Source organism: Aythya ferina (genome assembly GCF_964211825.1).
Source record: "Aythya ferina genome assembly, chromosome: 16".
Lineage (NCBI taxonomy): Eukaryota > Metazoa > Chordata > Aves > Anseriformes > Anatidae > Aythya > Aythya ferina.
In genome coordinates, this window is record NC_140315.1 from 2177146 (window position 1) to 2198835 (window position 21690).

At 55.4% G+C, this 21690-nt stretch overlaps 3 protein-coding genes and 1 long non-coding RNA gene across 4 annotated transcripts in view; 3 read left to right on the forward strand and 1 right to left on the reverse strand.

Annotated features, from left to right (window-relative positions):
- LOC311445983 (peroxidasin homolog) overlaps nt 1-1640 on the forward strand; it is a 37624-nt gene extending 35984 nt beyond the window's left edge. The window contains exon 23 of the mRNA XM_084538603.1: nt 97-1640. The gene's annotated coding sequence lies outside the window, so the exon portion shown is untranslated. The remainder of the gene's footprint in view (nt 1-96) is intronic.
- Nucleotides 1641-3539: 1899 nt separating this feature from the next.
- On the forward strand, nt 3540-10743 carry LOC311445613 (tyrosine-protein kinase Srms-like). The gene is made up of 8 exons (XM_084537906.1): nt 3540-4045; nt 6090-6211; nt 6978-7144; nt 8194-8332; nt 8750-8908; nt 9345-9526; nt 9681-9837; nt 10139-10743. Exons 1-8 carry the CDS (start codon nt 3690-3692, stop codon nt 10330-10332), a joined length of 1476 nt encoding a protein of 491 aa, XP_084394032.1. The 5' UTR covers nt 3540-3689; the 3' UTR covers nt 10333-10743.
- A 723-nt stretch (nt 10744-11466) lies between these two features.
- On the forward strand, nt 11467-21271 carry LOC311445442. The gene is made up of 3 exons (XR_014698408.1): nt 11467-11879; nt 18997-20473; nt 20541-21271. It is a non-coding gene; the product is annotated as an uncharacterized lncRNA (long non-coding RNA).
- Nucleotides 14585-17130, reverse strand: PPDPF (pancreatic progenitor cell differentiation and proliferation factor). The gene is made up of 5 exons (XM_084537943.1): nt 16980-17130; nt 16162-16251; nt 15445-15519; nt 15153-15249; nt 14585-14921 (listed from the first exon to the last, which is right to left on the reverse strand). Exons 2-5 carry the CDS (start codon nt 16214-16216, stop codon nt 14810-14812), a joined length of 339 nt encoding a protein of 112 aa, XP_084394069.1. The 5' UTR covers nt 16217-16251; nt 16980-17130; the 3' UTR covers nt 14585-14809.
- Nucleotides 21272-21690: the final 419 nt, after the last annotated feature.

The window sequence follows — 21690 nt, forward strand, 5'->3', positions numbered from 1 at the left end:
CATGCACAGCCCAGGCATGCCAGGCACTGTACCAATGGTGATCTCGGCCTTCAGCTTCCTCCCATGGAGTTTTTCTGTTTTTCTTTTCAATTTCAGGTGCCCAGTGACCTGCACTCCTGCTCTCCACCAGCCAGCCCACCCCACTCCCAGAGGGCTCCGAACGAGCACCCCACAAGCCCCCGCGATGCTCTGCCTCCCCTCCTGTCTCCTGCACCGCCTCCGTCCCAGCACGACCGTACTTCTGCCTGCATCGAGCCCCTGCACTCCCTGCTCCGAGCCCTCCATCTCCCGGACCTCCTCTGCTTGTCAGCCTCTGGGGACGGGCTCTGGCACTTCCCCCGTGTGATGGTGGCAGAGCAGCGGTCTGCCGAGATGCCACCTTCTGCCATGCGTCCCCAGGAAGTGGAGGATAACCGAAGCTGCTTTAGTGTCACTGTCGTGCCCTCCTCTTCCCACGCACCCCATCGTCTGCAACATCCCCTGGGCACCCGACCGAGGTTCATGATGAAGTACGACCTCTCTTAAATGCTCTGTTTCCAAGCCCTTGTGCTAGGAAGCATCTGGAGAAATCTGGGTGGGGTTTTAAAACAAACAAACAAACAACAAAACAACAACAACAAAAAGAGAAAAATTGAATAAACATGAAACCCCAAACAAATCTTCTCATGCCAGCAGAAGGAGCAAAAAGGAACCCGAGGGCTGGAAAGCACCCTTTTGGCTGGGCTTGGGTCTGCGCCACCAGCGATGAGGCAAATCCAGAGCCTGGGGAAGGCTCCTGGCAGGCTGAGCCCTTCAGGCCAGGATGGCAGAAGCAGCAGACCACCACGGCAGCCTGGGCTGCTGAGAGCAGCCACTGTCCTGTGCCATCTGTTTGGTAACAAGTGGCACATCCTGAGTTATATTACCCTGCGAGTGACCTCCCGTTACGTTCCCAGCGCTCAAAAACATTTTCCTCAACATGAACCGCATCCTCCAAGTTTCTGCCCTTCTGAGGGTTTTAATTAGATTGATGTTTCCCTCCCCTTTTTATTTTTATTTTTTTTTCCTCCCAAAAGGCTCTTCGCTGGAAGATGTGTTTTGAGTGTAAACGTAACAGGACCTGGAACAGAACCTCGGATAATTAGATGTAATGGGCGCCCTCATTAGTGGAGGGGAGCTGCTGGTTTCCGTCAATTAGTGCGGAAGAACATGATGTGCAGCGTTTGACACATGGATGAATGCAAAGTGCTGTTTGTGTTTATTGCTCCTCGGTGCTCTGCAACCAAACCAGGACTCTGTAACCAGCTCCACAGAACAGGTCTTCTGGTTTCCTTGCTCTTCGGAGGTGCTTTTTAGTGGTGCTAGAACTGAGGTCCCTGGGTGTTCGCCACAGCCACAAATCCGCGGGCAGGTTGGTTTTAATGCATCTGTGAAAGCCAACCACAGGGACCGAGAGAAAATACTTGACCCATTAGGGATCTGTGCCGTCCTTACCTTTTTCACTTTCCCTCTGTCCTCCCACCTTTCTTCCCCAGCGCAAGGATCCAAACTTTCTTACGGATGTGCTTTTTCTTTTCCTTTCTGTTTTTAGGTGTGTGATAGTACCAAAGGGATTCAAAGCAGCAGGGATGCTCCTGGAACTTAATAGAAAAATAAAAAAAAAAAAAGATACTGAAAAAGGTGGTGATTTATCAGCTGCTTCCTGGCGTGGGACTCGGAGCCGTGCGTGCGTGTGCTGTGTAGACAGAGGTTTGCAGTGATGAGTGTGTGCTATGCATGTCTGGTGAGCCCGGCTCGGAGGCAGTATTTAGTCCTCAGGGATGTTTGTCATTTTGAAGTACTCTTTCATTTAGGTGCAAATCAAGGTCCAAAGCCTTGTGTGTTATAAATCAGCTGCACTCGTCTATCGGTCGTACCACTAGAGAGTCTAATCCGGCAGAGGTCAATAAAGGTAAATCAGGCTCCAGTCTCCTTCTGCAAACCACAAGTTTACCAAGTCCCCATTCAAAACAGCGAGGCATAAACGTTTGGTGCTCGATCTGATCAGATAATCTCTCTAAATGCATAAGCAGGCAGCCCATTTCCTTCCCCGTGGAGCATGACGTGAGGAGCAGGCTTGTCAGAAGAGCTGCTGAAGGACAGCAGAAGGAGGACGGCCGCTGCTTTTTCCCCCACTGGGGTTGCAGACCCTTTTTGTGCTCCATCCTCTGTTTTTCTCAAGTGGGAAAAACACACAAATTAAATGTCTGTCTGTGCCACCGAGAAAGAAGCTGAAAAATCCCCAAAGTCATTCTGGTGGGGATTTCTAAGCTGGATGGCACAGCCCCATCTGGGCAGAGGCTGCTTCAGGGCCCGACTGAAGTCCTCAGCTCAGACCCACTACAATAAATCTTCCTTTGTTTTTTTTTTTTCCAAGTAGCTTTGAAAACCCAGCTGCATGCCCAAAACGAGCTATCTGCAGCAATTACAGCAGGGGAGGATCAAAATAACAGGCTCAGGGCCAGGAGCTGGGTCCCTGGGGGAGTAGCTTGCACCGAGCACAAACCTCCCCCTAATTAGATGAAGCAGGGAAGTGACAAAACCCACGCGGGGGCGACCTGGGGGGGGCCGCAGTTGGGATTTCTCAGCGGAGAGGAGCATTACAGACAGTTTAAAGCATGCAACCCTTACGTGAGGTGTAAATCTCCATCCTTCTGCAGCTGCTGGGGGTTGGCAGGGGCTTTGCTGTGTGGTTGTGAGCAGGGCTGTGGCACCACGGGGGTGCAAATCGGCCACGTGGGGCTGGGGGTGAGGGTTTGGCTGTGGGGCACATGCGGGGGCCTGGGGATGATGCTGGCACTGTGGCTGGTGATGTCCAGCGGGTGCTGAGGGGGACCCATCCCTGCCACAGGCTGGGCAAGATCCTGAGGGGTCTGGGAAGCGGATTCCTTGGAAATCCCCGGTAATGAGAAAGGGAAATCAATGGGAAGAGGAGAATGCTTCAGTGGGGTGATGCTCGGAGGCCACTGCAGACCCAATGGAGAAGGCTTCTGGTAAGATAAACCCCGTAATATTCCCCCACCAAACACCCAAACCACTTCAGGTCTCTTCTAGGTTATTTCCCTAATTCTTTTTTTTTAACCCTTGCGCATTTGCGGATGCAATTATTTTCCTCTAGAAAAAAATAAATTAAAAAAACACCCTCCCACAGCCCCAAACTATTAACCGGAGCCTGCCACTTCATCACAAGAGCTGCTTACAGAGCAGAGGGCTGCGCTCCGGCAACGAGCGTGAGAGCAGGCGTTAAAATAATAATTAAATAGAAAAAAAAAAAAAAAAAAAAAGAAAAAAGAAAAAGAAAGAGAGAGAGAAGCCTTTCTCCTTGCTGGTCGTACTGCAGCTCCAGCTGTGCCGGTCTGCCAGATGTGCCCGCAGGTGCGCGGCGGGGCTGCTGCCTGCAGCCGCGTCCCGCCCGCGCACCCACCCCAGCAGCCACCCCACCAGCCCGACCAGTTTCACTTTCAGAAATAGGAACTTGGCGGCGCCGGGCGCCCAGACGCACACGCGGCTCGGGACGAAGGCGGCGAGCTGCCGGCACGCGCGGGGACCCCGGGGCCGGCGGCATGAACCCCAGCGCGCCCCTTCCTCTGGCTTCCCGAAGGATATAGGATAAAGGAGAGCCGCAGCGGCGGCCAGGCACCGCGTGTCCCATCCCGTCCCGTTCCCCGGGGATGGAGCAATTTGTCCGCAAGCGTTTGACCTTCTTGACATCCTTCTGGAACAAGCTGTGGCCCCGCTCCGGCCCGGATAGCTGCTCGCTGGGGTACTTTGGTTCCGATTCTGTTTCGCTGCACTCGGAGCCCAGCTCGGTTTCCTTCATCCCCAAGTCCTCTCTCTTTATCGCTTTATACGCTTTCACAGCCCGCAGTGCGGACGAACTGAGCATAAGCGCAGGGGACAAACTGCGTGTCCTCAGAGAAGAAGGGGACTATGTCTTAGCCCGGAGGCTGCTTGGGGAACCGGCCATGGGTTACGTCCCCGCCGCCTACGTGGCCAACCTCAGCCAGGGCTCCTCTGCTCACCGGCCGTAAGTACCCGGGGCTCGGACCCCGATGCGTGTCCGTGCTGGGTGGTTCCGTGAGGAAAGGCAGCAGGAGCACAAAAATCCTCATCCCCAGCTTTTATGGGGCTGCCATGGGGAGGTTTTCCTGCTCCGGAGAGGGATATTAGTGGGGTGGGGGTGTTCAGCGCTTGGGGACAGAGATGCTGATTCCCTTTCCTGGTGCTAAACCCTGGGACCGGGTGGACCAGGAGATGTGCACGGGGTACCTGTGGTGCCCAAAGAGCGGGTCACCGCTTGCTCCAGCTCCTCTGCCTCTCTCCCTGCATTCCTGGGGAGGCAGCAGGGAGGGATGGAGCTGGGGAGGCTGCCAGGAGTTTTCTGAGCCCTGCTGGCTCCAAAAAGCCTGAGAACACGGGGAGAAGTGGTTCAGGTTGAGACCCACCGGGGAATCCTGGAGCTTTTTAGGACCAAGCCGTGCCTGGGGTGTTCTCGTGCACCCAAAACCGGGGGCTCCCTCCCTGCTGCTGCCTCTCCCACCCTCACGGAGCTGGGTTAGCCTCCCAGCCCTCTCCCAGCTGGGGAAAACCTGGGCTTGTCCTCACACGAGGCAGCCTGGTCCCGACACGCCAGGCAAAGCGCCCCGAGAGGCGGCTGCTCCCCTGCACAAGGTCCTGAGTGGCGCTGAGCAGTGGGGATGCAGGCGGAGGTCATCACCTTGCAGGTTCCTGCTGCCCCCAAAGCTTGGGGGTAAAGGAAAATAAGGCTGCAAAACTCGCAGCCAGCAGGATGGGAGAGACCCTCCCTCCCCACCCTGCCTGCGCTTTGGGGCAAATCGGTGAGATTTAGGACCACGCTGTTGAGAACTGGGGGGGAGTTCAGCTCCATGCTGCGCTCCCGTTGCACAGAGTGATTCGGCAGGCTGAGGCTGACCACGGGTCTGTGCCCACGGGTTTGGGGGTGTCTGCGGGACCCCATCCCGGGGACGGGGGCGAGGGCGATGCCGCGGGGCCGCTGAGCAGCCGCCGTGTGCGGCTTTGCAGCCGGAGCGAGCCCTGGGCACACAGACTGCCCGGAGCCGCCGGTTGCAGCTGGGTGGTAATTTGTTCAGCTGCAGTAAACCCATCAGGTATAATTTCCTGCACGGCTTCCCAGACGCCGGGGATCCCGGCTAATGACGAAACCTCGGGCTTTGCACGTCCCGGCCGCGTGAGGCTGAACGAAGCTGCCTCTTCCCCGGGCTCGCGTGCGTCACGAGGGCGTTGGGCCCCAGCTGCCAACCTGCCTTTTCTTGCCGGGGGATTTTGGGGCATGAAACGAGGGGGGAGGTCGGCTGGGTCCTCCCCTTCTTGGCTCCGTGCTGCTGCAGCCTGGAGAGGTCTGCGTGGGTTGAGACATGGGTTGGAGGGCTCTGAGAGCTCCTTGTGAGCTGCAGGTCAAGTGCTGAGGGGAGATCCTGCTCCCCTGGCAGCGCACATGGGTGCAGCCCCCAAAAAAGAGGCAGAAATGCCTAATTTTTGCTGTTTTCTGAGCTTGGAGGGAAGCTAACGCAGCCCACAGCCCTGCCTTGGTGCACGCAGAGGATAAGCTGGAAATTCATTTTACTTGGAGAGGGGTGAAAGATGCCTTCTGCCGAGCACTAAAGAAAACAAAACCAACAACAAGGAAATGGTTTGAAGTTAGGAATTTGAGGAAATTGTGCCAAAATGCAACAAGCACCCATGAAAGCAAGGAAATGAAGCAGCCCCAGGCGCAGGCTGGCCACGGTGCACGAGGGCAGAGGCGTTTACAGGCTCTGTGCCACTCGGGAGGTGGCTGCCAGGAGGATGAGCAAGCCGGGGGGGGGCTGCTCCTATCCCCTCAGCTCAGCTGGGGCTGGGTGAGGGTGCTGGAGCCCTGGGGACTGCTGCAGCCTTGGCTGTGTGAACCCTGTGCGTGCATAACCCCGCTGCATCCCACCCCAGCCCCTGGTCCTAGGGGTCAGGGACCAGATCCCTGGCCCTGGGGGGGTCCCTAGCCCTTGGGGGGGTCCCCCCAACCCGGCTCTGACCAGCCTCTGCTCTCCCCCCAGCTGGTATTTCAGCAAGATCAGCCGCAGCGAGGCCGAGCAGCTCCTCCTCTCGCCTCCCAACCAGCACGGCTCCTTCCTCGTCCGGGACAGCGAGAGCAACAAGGGCGAGTACTCTCTCTCAGGTAATTTTGGGGCAATTACCCAGAGAAAATGAGCACAGGGAAAGCAGCCAGGTCGTTCCCAGGAGCAGCTCCCGGCTCAGCCAGCACGGGGGCAGAAAAATGTGGAAATGCATTTAGGGTTTCTTGTTGAAAGGAGCTGGCTGCTTCCTAAAGGCAGGGGGAGAACTCATGGGTGCAGGCGTGGGTTGCTGGATGACCGTGGCGAAGGAAAGTGCCTCGCTCCTGCCCAGGGTATGAAAGCCACGAACAATTTACAGCGGTTTAATGACAGTTTTGCAGCCCTAACTCCCAGAATTTCATTCCAGTGGCTTTTGTCATCCGGGGATTGTCTAAAAGCACGCTGCCACTCCGGGTTGCCAGGGCCTGGGCAGGTTCAGCCCAGGCAGCGTCGTTCCCCTCCGCTCCTCTCCAAACCAAACATCTCCCCGAAATTCCTGGCAAGCCCCACGTCCCCACAGTCCCCACGCCGCGGCGTGCCTTCCGCAGGCACAGGCGCTTCTGATTCATCGACCTCGGTGAACTCAGGTGCTCTCCGAGCAGCTCGTTTGCATGGGGAATGAGTTCCTCTGCCAAAGCATCGCCTCCCCGGTCCAAAGCCACCCACTGCCAGGAGCCTGCTGAGCCGGGAGCTGGGGGAAGGACGAGGTGCAAACCCCCAGGGAGAGCTGGGTGGCTTTAGGGGGAATTCAAGAGGCTGGGATTGGGAGTGAAGGGGTTCAGTGGGATGTACAGGAGCTGAGATTTCCCCCTCCTGGGCTCCCTGCAGTGCGCAACCACGCCAAAGTCAGCCATTTCCGAATCTGCAAGAGCCCCGGGGGCAGCCTGTACATCCAGAAGGGGCACCCCTTCCCCGACATGGAGGAGCTCCTTGCCTTCTACACCGAGAACTGGAAGGTCATCCAGAGCCCCTTGCTGCAGCCCTGCAGCCCCACGGTGCGTACCGGCTCCTGCTGCTGCCATCCGCCCCCTTCCCTGGATTTTTTTTCTCATTTTGGCCGAGCTGGGTACATCTGCTGGATTTTTTTTGCTGGCAGGTGCCTGGCAGGTGTGACTTATTTAGTTACTTTTTGCCTAGAAAAGTTCCAGGATGGGAAGAGAAGAAAGGAAAAAGGAAAGGAAAAAGGAAAGGAAAAGAGAAAGGGAAAAGGGAAAGGAAAAGGAAAAGGAAAAAAAGGAAAAGGAGAAGAAAAAGGAAAAATTAAAAAGAAAAAGAAAAAGGAAAGGAAAAATGAAAAATAGAAATCCTATCCATTTGGGATTCAAGCTCTATTAAACTAAAACTTTAAGTACTCCATTAACATAGCTGTCAGCTTCACATTTATTGGCCGTGTCAAGGGTAGAGGTGTTGTTTCTGTGTATGTATAGCTGCTTTTTGGCTTTTTATCCAGCCAAAATACACAAGTTTTTCTGAAATGTTTGCTCCGTAGCAAAGATTGGAAACCATGTTGCTGCAAGCTCCTTCGATACTGAGTCAGGAAATAGCTGCGCTTCCAATTTTTTTGAGAATATAATAAAACCATAAATACACTCCTAAATCCAACTGTGATACCAATCCCAAATTACCAGTTTACATGAGATTTGAAATACGTTCACTGAGTACAGCTTAGAAATAACAATTAAACATGGGAATAATTCAAGAGTGAGATAGAAAGGCGTCCGATAAAATAAATGTTTAATGACCTGAAGTCTTGATCAGACATTGCACGCAACGATATTCATTTAGTCACTTTTATTTAGCGGTGGACAGAGAGAAAAGCCCCTTTGGGGGGTGATGAGGAGGATTCGAACACCTCAAATTCCTGATATTTACGCAGTCCCCATGCATGCCATGCCCCCTGCAGCGGCTGCCCCGCGCTTTGTGCCCCCAGGGAGCCCTTGGCCGCTATTGCACCATGCCCGGGGTGCTGCCACCGGCACCGAGAGCCGGTGCTGGCTGTGCCACAGGTCCCAGCGGGTCCGAGCGTGCCATGCCCCTTCCGCAGACCCCCCCCGAGAGGGACGGCTGGGAGCGCCCACGTTGGGAGTTCACCCTGCGGAGGAAGCTGGGCGAGGGCTACTTCGGAGAGGTGTGGGAAGGGCTGTGGAGGAACTCCGTGCCGGTGGCCATCAAGATCATCAAAGGTGCGTGGGGGAGAGGATGTCGGAGGTGGTCTACGGGGTCTTGGTCACTGACACAACGTTCAGCCCGTTGTGTTTCCGAGCTGGCAAGTAGCCACGGGTCTGTGGATCCAGCCAAGCGTGGGCTGCGCCTCTCCAAAATGGCTCAGTCCAGCGGGCTCGTGATAATTGATAAGCCAAATTAAGCTAAGTAAAGCTTGTGATATGTCCCAGTGGAAGAATGATGCTGAAAATGGGATGCAAAGCCCCGTGGGAAACATCTCACGGGTGTTTGGATCGGAGGTGCTGGGTCGGTGTCAGCCCTGAAAACAGGGGTGGGCTGCAGGGGGGGGAGGTCCTCATCCCAAATTAGAGGTGCTGAGCACCCAATGTCTGGGTGACAAAGGGGTTCATGACGGCCGTGCCGGCTTTCCCCCCCAGCTGACATGAAGGCAGAGGACTTCACCAAGGAGATCCAGAACCTGAAGCGCTTGAGGCACGAGAAGCTGATCCAGCTGCACGCTGTCTGCTCGCTGGATGAGCCCGTCTACATCATAACCGAGCTGATGAGGAAAGGCAACCTCCACAGCTACCTCAACAGTGAGTGCTGCTGTGGGGAGCAGGCCTCTGGGCCAGAAGGGCTCCAGGTGGCCCTACAAACCCAAGAGAGGACCCTAAGAGAGAACAAGCCCTGGTTTTGTCCTGTTGTCAGCCGTAACGCAGAGCAATCCGTAGGTACTTGGTGAAGGAGGGCCTGGGTGACCCCAAGACTGAAGGATGCAGTCTGGTGTCATCCCTTTGGTGTCCCACCAGCACGCAGGAACCCCTCGGTTGGGTTTGGGCAATGCCAACCTCACTGGGAGTGGTTGGGTTGGACGGTTACCTCTGGTTAGATGGGATCTCAGATTCGAGGTTCTTCACGTTCCCCTAGAACAACGGGTCCCATACTACAAGCACAGGGTCTCCTCCCAAACCAGAACACCTAAAACAGAAGATGCTAGATTGCCCCAAATGCCTGGGTCCTTTGGGTTAACAGGTCCTGAAGGGAAGTCCCTGGGCACCTCCCACCTGCTCAACATCGCCTGCCAGGTGGCGGATGGGATGAGGTACCTGGAGGAGAAGCACATTGTCCACCGGGACTTGGCGGCCAGAAACATCCTGGTGGGAGAGGAACTCACTTGCAAAATCGCCGATTTTGGGCTGGCCCGGCTCCTCAAGGTCAGTCAGTGGGATCTGCAGTGCCACCGAGCTGCCCCAGGCTGCAGCCAGCCCCTGCTGCTCCTTCCCAAACCCACGGCCCCAGCAAGACCCCAAAAGCAGCGGCTGCATTCCTCGTTCAGCCCCTCAAAACCCTTCTCCCTTTCCTTTCCAGGATGACATCTACTCCACCAGCAGCAGCACCAAAATCCCGGTGAAGTGGACGGCCCCGGAGGCAGCCAACTACCGCACCTACTCCCTCAAATCCGACGTCTGGTCCTACGGGATCCTCCTCTACGAAGTCTTCACCTACGGGCAGATCCCATACGAAGGTAGGGCTGGTGGGCCCCTCCAGCACCGCTCCATCTGCACCCTGAGAAGCTTTTCGGAGGTGGAAACACCTCCTGGGACATGAGATTGGTCACTTTGGGGATTGCTTAGGGGGATTTTCGGTGCACAACCCAGGGGGCTGGAGGGTGATGTGGGCTGGATGATCCATCCCATGCTAAACCTGTGGCTGCTGCCATTTCGTGGCAGTGCTCCTTGACATCTTGGCCCGTTGCGGGCCGGGACACACCATCGGAGTGTCCTCTGGCAACGATAGAGTGAGGGGAATCTTCTCCTTCCTTGCAGGAATGACGAACCAAGAAACTGTCCGGCAAATCACCAGGGGCTACCGCCTCCCCCGGCCCAGCTCCTGCCCCCCCGAGATCTACAGCATCATGCTGGAGTGCTGGAGCGGCAACACGGAGGAGCGGCCCACCTTCCTGGCGCTGCGGGAGAAGCTGGGCTTCATCTACAGGCGCCTGCTCAACTCCCTGTCCTGAAGCCCCTTCCCACCACCCTTCCTGCAAAGCCCCCTCCACGCCAGCTCTTGCCGAGTGGCTCCTTCCTCCTCTCTCGCCCTCCAACAGGGCTCCGAGGAAGGCACATCCCCCAAAAAAAACCCACTGCCCGTGGCCCCTCTCGGTGAGGAGGCAGGGAGGTGGCCAAGGGACGAGGCAACGAGGTGGGGAGGATTCGTTGCCGGAGCTTGGCCGTGTCTTGAGAAGCCCCGTGGCAGTGAAGGCATCACCCCAGGTTCACATCTCCGTTCAGCCAGTAGGGAGGGAGGTCCCTGACGCTCCCCAGGCCCACATGAAGGTTTGCAGTTTGTGTCCAGTCGTGGCTCTGCTTGATTTTCTTGTAGCGTGTGTCCGGTGTATTTATCAATAAATGCGTGCGCATCCATCCTTCCATTCATCCATCCATCCTTCCACCCACCCATCCACCCACCCATTCATCCACCCCTCCACCCACCCACCCTGTTTTGCTGCAGCACAGAGGCTTTAAACCCTTTGGCACGACTTCCTAGGGCTCCCCTGCAACACCAGGGCACGGCGCCCACCATGCTCTGGCTGCCTGGGGCGAGCGGAGCTGGATGGGGACATTTTTTTTGGGGGTGAGGGGACTCTTCTGGCCTTTTGTCCAAAAATCAGTGCCCGACTAAAAGTGGAGGTGCTGGAAAAGAGATGGATCTAGACTGGGATTTAAAGCCACAGTTGTTGCTGTGCTCTGGGGGTGCACGGACACCCCCTGAGGAAAGCTGGCCATGGGGACACTTATTTTTTCATCACGCCATCGGTACAAACCTCCCATCACCTCCATCACCAAACCCCTGCTCACTGTTGGGGTGTAGCACCCCAGGAGCATCCGAACCCTCCTCCCCACTGGAACTGGGGGCAGGGTTTTTCCTTTTTCCCACCCTGTGCATGCTCCCTGGGGCCGGGCTGTCCCTGGCAGCAGTGAAAGGACTCCTTGAAAGGCTGCCAAGGTGCCTTCTGCACGCAGCATCCCCCAGGACCGGGGTCAGGTGGTGGGTGAAAGGCAGCCCCGCACAGCTGGGGCTGTGTGGGTTGAGATTTCCCCCTCCTGAGCCCGTTTTGCCTGATTGCAGGAGGGGTGGTGGTCACTGGGACTGAGCTGCTGGTGGGGTTGGAGTGTATAAAGTTAATAAAGTGCAGGCAGTGCTCTCCTTGTCCAAGAAGCAGCTGTGCTGTGTGAAATAGCAGGAAAAGAGCTGGTGGGAAGCCCTGTGGATGAGGGGCCTGGGAAGGGGAGGTGGGAATGTGGTCTAGGTGTGCTGTGCGGGGGTCTGGCCACGTTTCCTTTGAAGCCCCTGGGAGCTGCGGTGCTCCTGAGATGAATCTGTGTCCTGGGAAAGCTGCAGCTCTGGGCTTGAGCGATCCCACCTGGATCAATCTGCTTGGATTTGCCACGGTGGAATGGTTTCAAGAAGCAACTTCCCTCTTGCAAAGCGTTTTGCAGCCTTATCCAACTCCTCCGTGCTGTCCCGGTCTGATGAGAAACCGAAGAGCGAAGCCGTGTCTGGCAGGTAGGGGTTCGCTGCGTGCCGGGAAGGGGCTGGGAGGTGCACGGCAGCAGGAGAAGCAAATGTGCAGGTCTCGCTGCCACGAGGTGGTGCTAAAAATGAAATAAATGAAATGAAATGAAATAAACGGGTGTGTATGGGGCTGTTGGATCTCCTGCATACACCCTCTGTGCTTCTTCCAGGCTCTCAGCCTGGGCAGGGTGCCGCAGCTCCCTCCAGGACTGGAGATGTGGTGGGGCACCAGGCTGTTCCCAAAATCTGGCCGGAGCTGCCCAGACCTTTCTGGAGCTCCCTGGGGTGGGCATTGCAAGCGGTGCTGTCGCAGGCACCCTCCTGCTCTGGTTTCAGCCTGGTGTGTGCCCTGGCGATGGATTCAGGTTGGCCGAGTGGCATTTGAAAGCAGTGCCAGGCTAAGGCAATGCATTTCAGCTGTGTCATTTGTTCCTATTTTTAACGTCCCACGTCGGCCTTTGTGGAGGGTGAGGGGGAAGCAAAGCTTCTGGAGAGGAAAAAAAAATTAAAAAATAAAAAATCCCAAAGCAGCAAAAGCAGGAAATGAAAGCGAGTATTTCTCATGCTGGGCTGCTGCAAGAGCTCTGACAACAGAGGGGTGGCACGAGGGCAGCTGCAAGGACCAAGGGCGAGCAGAAAGCACGAGCTATTTTTGCCCAAATATGTGGGTTAATCAACAGCCAAAACGCTGCAAGAGGCAGAGTAGAATAGGGGACGCCCGTCCCTGGTGGGGTGCTCGTGGCGTGTAGCAGAGAAACCCCTTTGCTTTTCTCTCTTGAGGCACCCAGGGACTCTCCTGCTGTCCTGGGTAGGTGCAAAAAGCATCAGAGGGAGTGTGGGGGGGCCAAGCTGCCATTCCCAATTCATGATATTGCTGGTGCTGGTACCTGTGCCCTCTGGCACGACCCTGCCTGGTCCTGGCAAAAACACTCAGCCTCTCCTTGGGTCACTCACAGCATCTCTAGGTGCGAAACCAGAAAGCTGCATGTGGACACGGGGCTGCTCCAAGCTCTTCTGAGAGGTTTGGCTTTATTAGTAGAGGTGAGAAGAGAATAGAAAGTTCAGTTGGAAGGGATTTTCACAAATCACCTAGTCCAACTGCCTATTTCAGGGCTGACCAAAAGTTAATGCATATTGGTTGAGGACATTATTATAATTATTATAAAACAGTGTGTGGTGCTGCCTCATTCAACCCAAGCTGAAATGGGTTTTTCAAAAGGAAACTGCAAAAACTTTGATTTCCCTGATACCTGGCCCCAGATGCAGCGTGAGGCTGGTGCTGTGGCTGCAGCTCCCAACCCGAGCAGCCTCACAGCAGGAGAGAGCTCAGCCTCGAGAGGGGCCCCTGGGTGATTTGGGGAGGGCTCGGAGGTGCTGGCTGGGCTCCAGCCTGCTCAGGCGAAATTTCCCTGTGAGGTTACGCAGGGACGGGGCTCGTGGCCTCGCTGTGCTGGGGCTGCTGCCAAGCGAAGCGAGAAGCCCTGCCCTAAAGCACTTGTCAGTAAAACGCAGCAAACATGGGCCAAAATCAGTGATTTGGTCCCCTTTGTGGATTTTTTTTTTTTTTTTTTTTGGGTCTCTTACATGGAGAAACTTTAAAATGGAGATGAGGTGGCCACACAGGGAGGGTCCAGGCAGCCAGGACCCACTGCAGCACCCGAAATAGGGATGGGAGAGCTTGAAGCCAGATGTTGGCATCACCTAGAGCTGGGTGAAGCCGGGCAGAGGTCCAGCTGCAGCCCAGGGACGGCAGGATTGGTGCCTTTGCTTTGCCACAGCCTCCCTTGGGGCACTTGGTCTGGGTTTTGGTGTCACGAGACAAACAAGCAAACACAGTGATATTGATTTGACCGGTGCATGTCCACCCTTTAATCTGCAGGTCATTAAAAGAAAAAATACTTTTTTTTTTTTTTTTTTTTTTTTTTTTCAAACTGTTAGGCTTCTCCAGGGAATTAATAGGAGATACAACCCAGTGTTCCCCATCCCAGGGGTGAGCAGCAGACACTGGGTTGCACCCCAGGGTGCTGCTTGTCCCCCTTGCCACCCCAGCAGCCACCAGCACACCTCGACTTGCCTTGCTCAAAAAGAACCCCCCCTCACCTCCTACCCCCTCTATTTTCCTGTGCTTTGAGATATTTAAAAGCTGTTGTGCTTCTCGTAGTGGGCAGCCACATGTCTTTAACAGAGCCCCCTGCCCAATCCTGACAGCCGTGGTTTGCTGTGGGCTGGCAGTGCCCCTGGTGCCCCTGCAGCACTGACACAGAGCAGGGCAGCTGCCTCTCCCTGGCCTAAAAAAAACTGCTCTGATAGCAGCAAATGGGGCACAAAACCTTGCACTTTGCCATCTGGGATGCTGGGGCACAAAGTCACCGTGGCCTCGCACAGACCTCGTGCTGGGACCAGCCTCAGCCCTGGCCACTTGCTCCCACCCCACGCACAGCAGGCACCAGCACAGAGAGAAAAAAGGCTGGGGGGAGGCTGCACGGAGCCAAATCCTGCTCACGTGCAGGGCACACACGCAGTGAGTCACGCTGGCACGGCCACAGCTGGCTCGGAGCTGCTCAACCCCTGCAAAAATCCCTCCCTGTGTTACCCGGCTGGAAACGCCGTGGTTGGAGGCTGCGCTGCTTCCTCCACCCCATCTCCATCCCCAGCCTGGCAGGACTCCCATCCCCGGCGAAAAACAACCCGTAGGGTTTTTTTTTTAAAAGGCTGCTCGAGTTTATTAGTTACCATCGAACGAGTACAAAGTACAGAATCGTGTCGCTGAGTCTGCGCAGAAAGGTGTAGTTGCGTTAAGAAATAGTAAAAAAAAGCTGGTGTAGAAAGTGCTGGGGGGCTGCTGCTTGATTTTTATCCCCCTGCAGTGCTTCCATCTCCGAGCAGCCTGCCTCCTCGAGGGGCTGTGCCCGCTGGCACGCTCAGGACGAGGGCCCGAGGCCGGGCTCGCTGGTGTGCCGCCTCCGCTCTGCTCCTGCTGCCGGCACCAGCGCGCACGCCAGCTGCCCCGATGGCACCTGCAGCGCTCCCAAGCTGTGGGACAAAGGAAAAAAAAATATTAAAAAAGGGGCCAGGCCGATGCCAGGGCGTTCTGTTGTCACCCTGTGTTTATTTCCATAGCCCAGGAGTGGTTGTGCTGGGTACAAAGACCCAAGGGATGTCGTCCATCGGGTCAGGATGCACTTTGGGGATGTCCCCAGCTGCCCCAGGTGGCTCTGTCCCCGGTCATCTCATCCCAGTGCCACGCTGGAGGAACATGCTCACCTCTCCGGGGACTCCGACACAGTTGTCATGGCCGGAGGATTCGTCTTCCCGAAGAAGAAGCTGGCCCACCACTGGCCGGGGTCAGATTTAGGAAGCCCTGGGGGAACAGCACAGGTCAGTGCACCCCAGGCAGCCCCACCACCACCCCGCTCTCACCCCCGAGAGGCTGGGTTTTGCCTCCCAGGAGATTTGCACAGCTCCATGCTTCCCCCAAACAGATTTCCAAGCGTGGGATGTTCTTGCTGAGACCTTTAGGGGATGCCCATGCAAACAGCCATGACCATGCACGTACCCGGGTGGTGCGGGATGACCTCCCCATAGTCCGAGCTGCTGCAGGAGCTGTTGCTGGATGTGGAGCTCAGGCGCCCTGCAGAAAACCCAGAGCCAGCCGTCAGCACTGACCCTTGGCACCACGAGACCCAGCGCCATGGCTCGGGATCGCCGCTGGCTCCGTCTCACTTCGGTGCTCACCCAGTTTTAGTGCCAAGCCAGTAAAAACCAGTAGGAAGGAGTTACTGCAGAGATTACATGCTGGCCAACAGCAGGTAGCAGAAAAGCATGTAAAACCCATGTAGGAAACCACTTCCATCCCCAAGGACATTTCTGAGTGGCTTTGCATTGTATGCAACACTTGGAAGCCTTTACGGATGTCTTAGGGCCAAGAGGATGCAGATTTCTGAACATAATCCGTGCAGTTTTAGCCCGACTGCTATAAACCTGTTACTACTTTCAGCTCCAGGGAAATATTTTAATCCCCTCTGGTTTAGGCAGTCCCTAAAACCAGAAAGCTGCCCCCCCAGGAGAGGCACCAGGAGCTGCCATTGCCCAGGTTGGGCAATTTCCACAGCAGTGGTGCACGGGGCGTTTAAATCCAGCCCCTTCCCCACGAGGTTAACAGCAAGGAAAGGGGGTGTCCAGCTGGAACGGGCTGCTGGGCACCCCCTTTCTTACCAAGGAGCTCTCGGGGGGCTCCCACCGAGACCCCGGCACCCCCCCTCCAGGCTCTTACTTCTGCGGTAGTTGTGGGTGGCCATGAGCGAGCCGCTGGATGGGATCGATGCCATGGTGCTTGGTCTTGGGTGCTGCACGGACCTGAAACCTGCAGGAAAAAGGGTGGCCGTCACCGCGGGGGGACCCGCTGCAGCCCCCACCCTGCCTGGGACAGCACCCAAAAAGCTGCAGGGGGTTAAATCGGGCAATTTGGTGACTGCCCTGGGGATCTGACAGCACGGTGACCCTATATGGGTTATGGGGGCTATTGCACACCCCTGTGTGTGCCCGATCCTGCATGCGAAGCCAAAATCCTTCAACCATGTGCATGCACAGCCCCTGTGCGGCCCCCCCCGGCCCCTGCTGGATGTTCTGCCTCTCTGCACAAAGTTTCTTTTGCGGTGTCAGCGTTTGGGAGTTACAAACCTCCGAGCTGAAAGCCCAGGAAGGCTTTGTGGGGGCATGGGTGGCCCCCCCAACACACAGGGCTGATCCCTGGGGGAAACTGAGGCACGGGGCTGGCAGGGCTGACCCCATGCGTGTCACCCCGAGGGGACTCGCAGCTGCTGCAGTCGGGGTGCTCAGCCCCGACCCCAAATCAGACCCCCCTCGAGCACTCCCCTCAAATTCCCCAAATCCCCACGGGCTGCCCCATTTCCCCACCAACCCCCCCCCACACTCCAACGAGCCACCCTTGAGGCCAGGTGCCCCCCCACACACCTGCAGACCCCCGAACCTCCCCGAAACACCTCTAAATCCCCTATTAGCACCCCTCATTGCCCACCGCCCCCTCCCGGATCGCCTGCAGCGCCGAGCACCCCCCCGGCCGCGGCGAACCTGGGCGGGCGGGCGCTAGGACCCTGCGGGGAGCCCGGCGGGCGGCGCTAGGACCCTGCGGGGCCGCTCGGCGGCGGCGGCGCCGCCCGAGGAGCGCTGCGAGCGCGTCCGCTCCGCACGGCCTCAGCCGCGGCGCTGCCGGCCCCGCCCCCCGGCCCGCCCTTATATCCCCTCTGGCCACGCCCCCGAGCCTCGCCGCCAATGAGACTGCGGGGAAAGCGGGAGGACACGCCCACTGGCCTCTGTAGCCCCGCCCCCCTCGAGCTGGCCACGCCCCCTGGCCGGGCCGTGCTAGGGGATCCCGGCAGCGGCCGCGTTCGGGGTTTGGGGGGAAAAGGTTTTAAAAAAATAAAGGTTTTAAATATTGCGGGCGGTGAGACCTTTGGGTAGTCAAAAGATGCAGGAAAAAAATCAGAAAATGCAGAAAAAAATTCAAAAAATGCAGAAAAAAATTCAGAAAATGCAGAAAAAAATAAAGAAAAAAATCAAAAAATGCAGAAAAAATAAAAAATGCAGAAAAAAACAACAAAAAATGCATAAAAAATGAAAAAATGCAGAAAAAAATCAAAAATGCAGAAAAAAATCAAAAAATGCAGAAAAAATGCAGAAAAAATGCAGAAAAAATCAAAAAATGCAGAAAAAAATCAAACAAAACACACTAAAAGTTACTAAATACATAAAATATGCAGGGAAAAGAGAATGTTACAGCAAATCTGTGGGATGGAAACGTGGTCGGGAACATGGCAAAGCCAAAGCAGCACCGAAGGGGTGCAAAAACCCTGCACGATGTCCACAGGGGCAGCTCCGGGTCATCTTTTAATCATTTCATCATCTTTTTTTTTCATCATTTTTGGGGAGTTTGGAGACAGAGGGAGCCCATTGCCCAGCCCCGAGTGGTTCCTGCACAAACTCTGCCGGCAGTGGGGGTTTCACCCCCACCAGCCCATCGTTTTGGTGATAAATCCAGGGTTATTTGGTTGTGCATTGTGCTGACTTGGTGCTTTCCGGGCAATGAGTTTGCCAAAGGCTGCTATGGACTTTGAATATACAAACACGAGCAGGCAGCACTCACAGCCCCGTGGCTGGTTTCGTGCCCAGCATTAGGATTTGTTTTTCTGCCTCGTGCTCTGGCAGAGGTTTGGTTTCAGGGACCCCTGGGCTGGGTGTTTTGCTCCAACCCCCCTGGCTGCAAAGCACAGAGAGCCCTGGGGAACGGTCTCAGGAGATTTATTCAGCCTAAGAGAGGAAAGATTTGGGTGCTTCAGAGTCTAGAAGTCACTTTAATTTTAGTGAAGCCTGGCATTTCTCAGGTTCCTCCCCAAATCCTTCCTGACAGACACATCTCTGCATCCTGTGCCCCTCTGACAACGTACAGAGCAATAAAAATCTGCCTAAAAATATACATAATATAAAAATATAATATAAAAATACACAGAATATATTCTGTAATGGACTATATTCTCCCCGGGGAGGACGGGATGGCTTCGTATCCCATTGAGCCCGAGTGGGCTAATTGCTTTAATTAATGACAGAGCAGAGAGAGCAGAGATGCACAAACACTTCCTATTCCCTTTGTGCTCCGACACCACTTCCACCCACGTTTGGGGCTGTTTTTTAGAGGATTTGCTCATAAAACAGCAGCGGGGCCACGACAGGCGCCTGGAGCAGTCGGGGCTGGGAGTGATGGAGCAGGGGACGAGGATCCAGGCGGGTTTCCCAGAACCAAGCCCGTGCTGGGTGTGCTGAGAGGAAGATAAATTTCATTTGTATCGATCGAGGATCAATCATTTTAAAAGCAAGCAGATGACAAGGTTTGGACAGATTTTTTTTCTTCTTTGATTTTCCACTAAAATCGAAGCCAAAACCAAAGCCTCTGACTGCGACTCTCCTTGCAGTTTGCTTTGGAGCGTGTTTTGTTTGTTCCCACCCATTTTTTATTATTTTATTTTGTAAAAAATCTGGTTCTTGGGGCTCTAGCTCCACGTTACGACTGGCAACTGGGTTTTGTTGTCTGCAGGTTTTGTGTGCCATCGGGGAGCAGCCTTTCATGTCACCCTGTTCTCGGCAGAAACATCTGGAAGGCAGCGAAGGCTTTCGGAGGCATCCAAAAGCTTTCAGAGCTGCTGGGATCCATCCACGCTTGCAGACGGGGACGGTGGATTTGGGAATTCACCCGGTGGCAACAAGCCCAGCAGCCCCTTTCCACCATCCCACCCTGCATCAGGCAGCGACCAGAGCCATCTGTAGGGCTCCAGATCCTGCCCACCAGGGATTTTTGCCCCATTTCTGCTCCGGCTACAACCCAGGGGGCAGGCACGACCCATGCACGGGTTGTGCCCATCTCTCTCATCCTGCCCTGCGTTTTTCCCAGCTGCTTTGCTCCAAGTGCAGGATTTGGGCAGCTGCTGCCACCTAGGGATAAAAACCACCCGCGATGTCCCCGGGACCCTGTCCCCCAGCTCCCTGTGCCCACCCACGAGTGTTGGAAGCTGGACGAGGGGGAGACGTGAGAAAGGATTTGCTCCAAGCTGGTGTTTGTTCAGCAAAAATCAGGCAAATGGGAAAAATCCTCTTGAAGAAACCAGCAGTGGTGCTGAGCAGGACCTGAATCTCTGCAGAAAACTCTCAGAGCAGCGTCTCCCTCTTGGGGCTGAGGGAAAATTTCACTGCCATTCAGTGAAAACCAAACAAACGGGAAAAAAAATCATTGCTAAATACACTACATTGGGCTTCGAGGGGGGTGGCCCAGCAATGAATTTGCTCGTTGAGTTTTCTGAGCCTTATTTCTCCCTCTGGATGCCCCCAAAGCCTCCGCAGTTAGCTGGCCACCCCTGTTAGCAGCCCTTCACCAGCAGATACGGGCAGCCCGGGCTGTTTTCATTCAGCGGCTGTGGTTTTAATAAGAAAAGCTGTCCCTGGGATTAACTCAGGCTTTTCCTAACTCGGAGATGTGCCCGGCTGCCAAAACAAATACATCAATCTGCTGCAGCTCGGTGTGGCCCCAGACTCTTGCTGTAAAACCCATAAAAAACCACAGGGCAGAGGCTCCTCATTGCACTGGGGTTTAACCTAAATCAGCACAAAGCTGGGTGCTGCACTAGGGTCTGTCCCCTCCTCAGCACCTGGGGATATTTATGGGATCAGGTGCTGCACCTGGGCATCAGAAGTGTCAGGGCATCCCTAAAGAGATGCCTTTTAGATGCTGCTCTTCTCCTTCCCCTGAGTTTAAAAAGATTTCAGAGCAGGGATGTGTGCAGCCTGCCTGCTTCCCGGGCTGGCAGTGGAGCAGATTGGGCTGTTTTATTCTCTTTTCTGTCAGCAGCATCCCAGAGAGCAGGAGGAAGCGGAGTAGCGATGCTAAAATGCCAATGGGGAAGGTGAGGAGGACTGAAGGAATGAAAATCTTTGGGAGAAATCCAATTTTAGGTGAGGAGCTGCTGCATTTGCCTGGGGGACATGGACCTGTAACCCATGGTGCTGCTGAGCTTAGTGGGGTGGGTCATGGGGCTGGCAGGGGTCAGCCCCTTTCTGGGCTGATTTTTGGGTGTTTTTTCCCTCCAGGACCACCATCTGTCTCTCAAGCTGGCTGAATTTTCACACCCTGAGCACATCATTGTGTTTCCTTCCTGGCTCAATGCACAGCCTTAGCAACGTCCTCCCCTCATCTGGGGTATTTTCATAAAGGATGGGAAGTTATTCAGGGTGATGGGTTACCCCCAGAGGGAGGGGTTCACCCCACAAATCTCTGCTTTCTGGCCATGATTTAAATAGATCCAAACCTGGGCACCCAGGGCCCCCAAGGCTCTCCGTGGCAGAGCTGAATTTTGGGCATGGATACACCCAAAGAATGGCTGGGGGGGAAGGAGGGGAGTCCTCCGGGGGGGATTTCCCTGTCTTGACCCCATAACCCAGCTGCTTGGTGCAGAAGGGGTTTGTGCACAGCACGCTGCTGTCCCTGCAGGGGTGTCACCAGACACCGTCCCCAGCTGGCTGGGTGGTGAGAGGGTTTGGGCATCTTGTTATCACGTCCAAAGCTTATTTTTAAACTGCTGGCTCCAATATAAAGCACTCAGCAGCATGTGCTGACTGCAGGACCTCAAAATACTCCCCCTCCCCTCCTCCTTCCCTTGTCTTTTTGCCCCATATTTCTGTCTTTTTTTGCCCCTCTCTGGGTCTGCAGCATGAGCAAGAGCTGAGAAACCTTCTTGTATGAATGATTTTATGAAATTTTGTCCTGTTTGGTGCCTGGAGTGCTCCTACACAAAGATATGGAGCCGGCCACAGTGTGTGCCATGGGGGGGGCCCAGAAGGGGGGACCCCAAAGCCAGCCCCGTGTAAAAGTGCTCCAGAAATTACTGGGAGATGCTATGGGGAATCCATCCCATTGCAGCGGGGGGTTTGGGGTGATAAATGGGAATTTTATTCTTCATGTGTGCTGTTCTGGGGGCACTCAGGACTGCTGTGGGATGCGTGTGGTGTAGAGGAGAGGATGGCCAGTGCCTCGGTGCTCTGAGCCTGGCCACATCCAGCATGTGGTAACCTGTAAATGCTGGAACACCTGGGTCCAAAGCCCAAAAAAACATTGGGGAAGGAGCTGAAACCCCAACCACAGGAGGAAGGAAACCTGAGGGCATCTACCTCATCTGTAAAACTTCCCTTTGGAGGACAACCGCTGCCCCTGCACGCTCTGAGCACCTTTTCCAGTGGCCAT